The sequence below is a fragment of the Myotis lucifugus genome, unplaced genomic scaffold (assembly GCF_000147115.1).
Source record: "Myotis lucifugus unplaced genomic scaffold, Myoluc2.0 scaffold_2792, whole genome shotgun sequence".
Lineage (NCBI taxonomy): Eukaryota > Metazoa > Chordata > Mammalia > Chiroptera > Vespertilionidae > Myotis > Myotis lucifugus.
Genome location: NW_005873840.1, coordinates 14,675 through 20,190, shown reverse-complemented (window position 1 = coordinate 20,190; position 5,516 = coordinate 14,675). Strand labels below are relative to the sequence as shown.

Sequence of the window (5,516 nt, the reverse complement as noted above, 5' to 3'; positions counted from 1 at the left end):
GCCTTCCTGCCAGGAACCCTCCCACCTGGAACCGAAAACCTCCAGCCACAGGGGAAGAGCAGTACCTGGCATGAGAAGTTGTCTGGCGCCCCCTGGTGGCAGATAAGAGGAAATGCCGGCGCATTCTCCCATTTCCACTGATGGGGGACCACAGTCTTGTTGAGCTGAGGGCAGGTAAACGAAGGCCCCGAGGTCCCCCCACGCTGAACAAGGGGCAAAGTCCCCATGGGTATGTGTAGATGTGCTTGAGTCCGTTCTGTCTCCTTCAGGCCACTCGGCTTCCAAGTGACAGGCAGGCTAAAGCTCAGCGCGGGAACTCAGCCCTGCAGACACGGGTTCCTTCAGAATTTACTCGAAGGATTTCCATGGCCCACAGCCTTTCTGCGGCCGCTTCCTCCTGCCAAATGGTGGGTTGGAGGAAGTGCAGGCTTGAGGGCCCACAGAACCTGAGCTCCTATCCCGTTGTGGGGCCATAAGCCAGAAACCTAACTTCTCTGTGCCTCAGTTGCTTCATCTGTAAACTGGAGGGGGAGAGACCCACGTCCCAGAGCAGTTGTGAGGACTACGTTACAGACGGGTCTGAGGGCCCTGGCTCCAAGGGCACTTCGAGGAGACTTACTTTGCGTCGCTGTTGGTAGTGGCATCGGTGTGGCCAGGCAGAAGTGGCGGTGGGTCCTAGGCAGTGAGGACAAAATTAGGGCCCGTGGGGTGACCACCTGAGCACTCGGGTGAATGAGAATGAGAAATACCAAGAAGTGGCCGACAGCTCCGCCTGCGGGGCTGGGCCTGCCTCTGGGCGGCCCTGCTGTCTCCCTGAGGCCCCTGGGAAAGTTCACCGTGGCCCTGGGGTCCTTTGAAGAGTCAGGCTGTGCCCGTGTGATAACTAGACAGAACTTCTTCAACAAGTAGCAGCAGTTTATTTTTATTGATCAGAGAGAGAAAGAGAGAGAAACATCAGTGATGAGAGCGAACCATTGATTAGCTGCCTCCTGCATGCCTCCTACTGGGGACCAAGCCTGCAACCTGGGCATGTGCCCCTTCTGTTTCATGGGTCAACATACAACCATTGAGCCACACAGGCAGGCTGGGTCATATGTACCCCATGTTTCTCAGGCTTCCTGCTGTTTATGGAGCATGTTTTATTCATGCATGTGTGATGCAGAACGCTCCTTCTCAGGGGGGACATTTGAGCCTGCATATTCAAAGACAGAGGAACACACTTGTATCAATGGAGGGCACATGGGAGTGAGAACAGTATTATGCCAGCCGGGGAGTCGGCATTATGTTTCAGGGGCGGCTAGGAAGTGGCGGACACGGCCCAGTCTCTGTCTTCTCTAGGCTGATGCTGCCATCTAGTGGCGAAGAGCCACAGCCGACCTGGGCGCCCTCTGCACTCCACCCACTTGGAGGGACTTAGAATGACTCTGAGTCCAGCTAAGGAAACAGACTCCTGCCTCCTGCCTACGGGGAGACCCGCATGCAGGCCGCCCTCCTGGGACTCACCGTCCCTGAGGCACAGAAAGGGCTCTGTGATACCAGTTGTGTGCACCGCCTCTAATCCCCAGTGTGCAGCAAGGCAGCTCTTCTCATCTCCACGCTCCGCTGAGGTCTGGCTGATCCCAGCGGCTTCACTGTTGTCCCAGGGTTCGCCTCCTGGTCTTTCTCTAGAACCTCGGTGGCCCTGGAGCCTGGGTGCAAAGGTCCCTCTATCATGTACGAGCTGTGTGGCCCCGAGGCAACGGACTAACCTCTCTGAGCTCTGTTCTTCCATTTATAACAAGAGTATGGTGACATGGACCTTGTCAGTGGTCATGAGTGTTTTTGTTTGAGCTCAGGTACCTGGGAAGGGACGACTTGAAGAAAGACATTGCCTCAGGGCAGGTTAATAGGGGGCTGTGCCCCGTTCTGAGTGCTTCCATCATACGCAGACAAAACAGAGGACCAACTAGACCAGCCGTGGGCAAACTACGGCCCTCGGGCCGGATCCGGCCTGTTTGAAATGAATAAAACTAAAAAAAAAAAAAGACTGTACCCTTTTATGTAATGATGTTTACTTTGAATTTATATTAGTTCACACAAACACTCCATCCATGCTTTTGTTCCGGCCCTCCGGTCCAGTTTAAGAACCCATTGTGGCCCTCGAGTCAAAAAGTTTGCCCACCCCTGAACTAGACCACTTTCAGTCATAACGAGGCTGAAGCACGCACCCACGTGCACTGGCCAGTGGGACGCTACGTAGAGATCCTTGTCTGTTTCCTCGAGGTTTTATCAGCAGATCCCCCCTCGGAGGAAAGCACAGACTTCCCCTGAAGTGATCATTCCTGTGTCACGCACACAGCCCTCAGCTCCTCTGGTCCCTGCCCTGCCAGTGTTGTCTCGGCCACGGCCAGCAAATCAGGCTGTCCCATGAGGCCACGGTGGCCGCAGGTCCGTGGCCAGGAAGGGACCGGAGCTGGGCCTGGGGCCCGGGCAGGGAGCCACACAGGCCGGGCTAGCACCATCTTTTATGTCAGCAGGGAAGCCTGACTCCTGAGCCACTGTTGGAACAACAGATAGCAACTCTAAAATCTGCAACATCGAAATGAATGCCTACCTAATCCGACGTTCTCAGAGCACGCCATTATGTCAGATTTGTTTCTTGCTAAGTTTCATGCCCATAAACATCTCACCACATTTGGAAATAATTTGTGGCTTCAATTTTTCTTCCGTCCGAGGATTCCTGAGTTTGCACAATGGGTGCTGAGAAATCGTCGCCAACCGTAAATTAAACAAATTACATAGTGCCAAATAAAGGAAAAAGCAAAATTATAGAAATTCTTTCAAAAATGTTTATGGCAGAAAAATGGTTTGGTGATAGACATGTCTGTATTTTAATATGCTTCATGTAATGGGGGTGAAATTCTTGGAAAGTAGTGTATGGGGGACCCACAAACATTTTGATTTTGATTGACCAATCAAAATATTATAGGATTCGCACAGCCGGTGTGGCTCAGTGGGTGAGTGTCGACTATGAACCAGGAGGTCACAGTTCAATTCCCAGTCAGGGCACATGCCCGGGTTGTGGGTTCCATCCCCAGTAGGGGGCGTGCAGGAGGCAGCCGATCAGTGATTCTCTCTCGTCATTGATGTTTCTCTCTCTCTCTCTCTCTCTCTCTCTCTCTCTCTCTCTCTCTCTCTCCCTTCCTCTCCAAAATCAATAAAAATATATTTTAAAAATATTATAGGATACCTGCACAATACAGAGTGCTCCATGGGGTTTCCGAAAATTAGAAATGCAGGCTTTTCCCCTTCTAGGATTTTAGGCTGATTCCTACAATGTGATTTATGTAATCAGACACCTCATCCTATTGATTGGAGCCGTGTCCTTGCCCTTTGACTGTGCTGCTCATGGAACGCCCTGGGCTTTGTAATCTAATCTGTGTCTCCTGCTCTTTCTCCAGGAATCCTGTTCACAATGCTGGTGTTTGGACCCGCCTGCGGGTTCATCCTGGGCTCCTTCTGTACCAAAATCTACGTGGACGCTGTGTTCATTGATACAAGTAAGACACACCCCTCGGTTTCTGAGCGCCGTCACAAGCCTCCCCCCTGCCTGGGCCTGGGAACGGAGCGGTCAGCCTGTGGTTCTGAGACCATCCTAGCTGGGGGCAGCCCTACTGTGTGCACCTGTGGTGCAGCTGGCGGCCGCCTGAGATCGGAAGGAAGGGGCACGAGTCGGGATTAGGGGGCCTGGACTCAAGTCCGTGCTCTGCCAGAATCTGCTGAGGCTGAGTAGCTCCCTGAGGTGGATTTTGCCCCTCATCTGTAAATGAATAGCAATGGTGATTGTAGCCTCCTCGCTGGGCTGTTGTGAGAAATGAATGAGAAACTAGATGTGGAAACTCCAGGCATGCGGGAGTGCTCATCGAATGCTGGTCCATTAACCTATGTGAGGACTGCACCTTTTCCTTTTCTCTTTTAAAAATATGTTTCTATTGATTTTAGATGGAGAGGATGGGAGAGGGATAGAGCGATAGAAATATGTATGAGAGAGAGACATCGATCGGTTGCCTCCTGCACGCCCCCTACTGGGGACCAAGCCCACAACCCAGGCATGTGCCCTGACCAGGAATTGAACCAGGACCTCTTGGTTCCTGCGTCGATGCTCAGCCACTGAGCCACACCGGCTGGACCAGCCACAGTCTTTTTATAACCCAGTCTCAGAAGTGACTTCTCCTTGCCTCTGCTGCATCCCGTGTGCGACACGCAGAGAAGGGATGACTATACAAGGAGGCGAATGCCAAGGGTGGGGACCGCTGGGGGTTGCCTTGTCACTGCCTGCCTGGGTGGCACCGCTCTACCTCAAGCCTGAGAGAGGATGTTCTATTCCTGAGCCGTTACACGAGTGGCCTCTCTCTCTGAAAACAGCGTGCAGGAAGCAATCCCACCTCTTACTGCCGATCTATCCCCAGGATCAATAAGAACTCCCAGTCCCCGCGTTCTCCATCCATCATCGCTCGGCAGTGCCAAATGTACTGATTCACCCCAAAGAAATAATGCGGCTTTAAATCCAATCAAGTCACTGTGATTCACTCCATTAATCCCGCTGATATATTTACTTGTAGCTAATGATGTTACAAATTTCCAAGGGGGAAAAAAAAAGCAGCCTTTACTTATTTATTCTTCAAAGGCCTGGGTCTGGGAAGGCTGCATTGGCGGAGTTGATTGGCCCTTTGAATCCTATTCCAAGGGGACAAGGGTCAGAAACAACACGTGAAGCGAGTCGGCTGCCATCTTATATGACAAAAAAGCCAGCTTCCCCACCTCACCGGAGGCCACACCAGCGGGGACAGCAGGCGGGTGGGGAGGGGCGCCCTCCCAGTGTGAGGGGAGCTGCCCGGGAGGGGGAGCCGCATGGCCAGGCAGCATGAGCCCTGGCATATGAGCAGCGGCCCCTTGAATTAAGGCCTGTGGATAAACACAATCTTGGAACCAAAGAGAACCTCAGACCTCATTCTCTCCAGCTCCTCCTTTGTGCAAATGAGGGAACTGAGGCCGAGAGAGGGGCAGGGACGTGCCGACCCGAGGGGTGGGTCTGTATAAACCCAGGCGTCCTCAGGAGGCCCATCCCCACGCTCCCCCCGGGGCATGAGCTGGCATCTTAGTGCCTCGTAGCGAGGGCTGGCCAGCTGGCTGGAGGCGGCCTAGCTTGTCTGCTCCCGGTCCCCTCGGGGTGCCAGCCTTGGCCATGCTGTCCCTGCGGCCACACACACATGCTGTCTCCACTCTGTCCATCATCTCACCCCTCGGGGCCCAGCGTGAAGCCACCTCCTCCGGGGCCCAGGCTCACGGGCAGCGTGGAGCCTCCCATGTCCGACTTGCTGAGGACAGCCTCCCCCTAACAAGTTTATGGTGGGTCTGCCTGGTGTGTGTCAGGAAAGGGAGTCACTCCCAGTCTTTGTCTGCCTCCCCTCTGAAGGCCATGGGCCTGCGGTGCTGCTTCTCACCGGCAGAGGGCAGGAGAACACAGTGTATTGTGT

General features: G+C 53.8%; 1 protein-coding gene across 1 annotated transcript in view; it reads left to right on the top strand.

Moving 5' to 3' along the window:
• Positions 1 to 3,425: 3,425 nt before the first annotated feature.
• The window catches only part of SLCO3A1 (solute carrier organic anion transporter family member 3A1), a gene marked incomplete at its 3' end in the record, with an annotated part of 16,391 nt that continues 14,300 nt past the window's right edge, over positions 3,426 to 5,516 (top strand). Inside the window, exon 1 of the mRNA XM_006108606.3 lies at positions 3,426 to 3,539. Within this exon, the coding sequence (XP_006108668.3) occupies positions 3,455 to 3,539 (85 nt within the window). The remainder of the gene's footprint in view (positions 3,540 to 5,516) is intronic.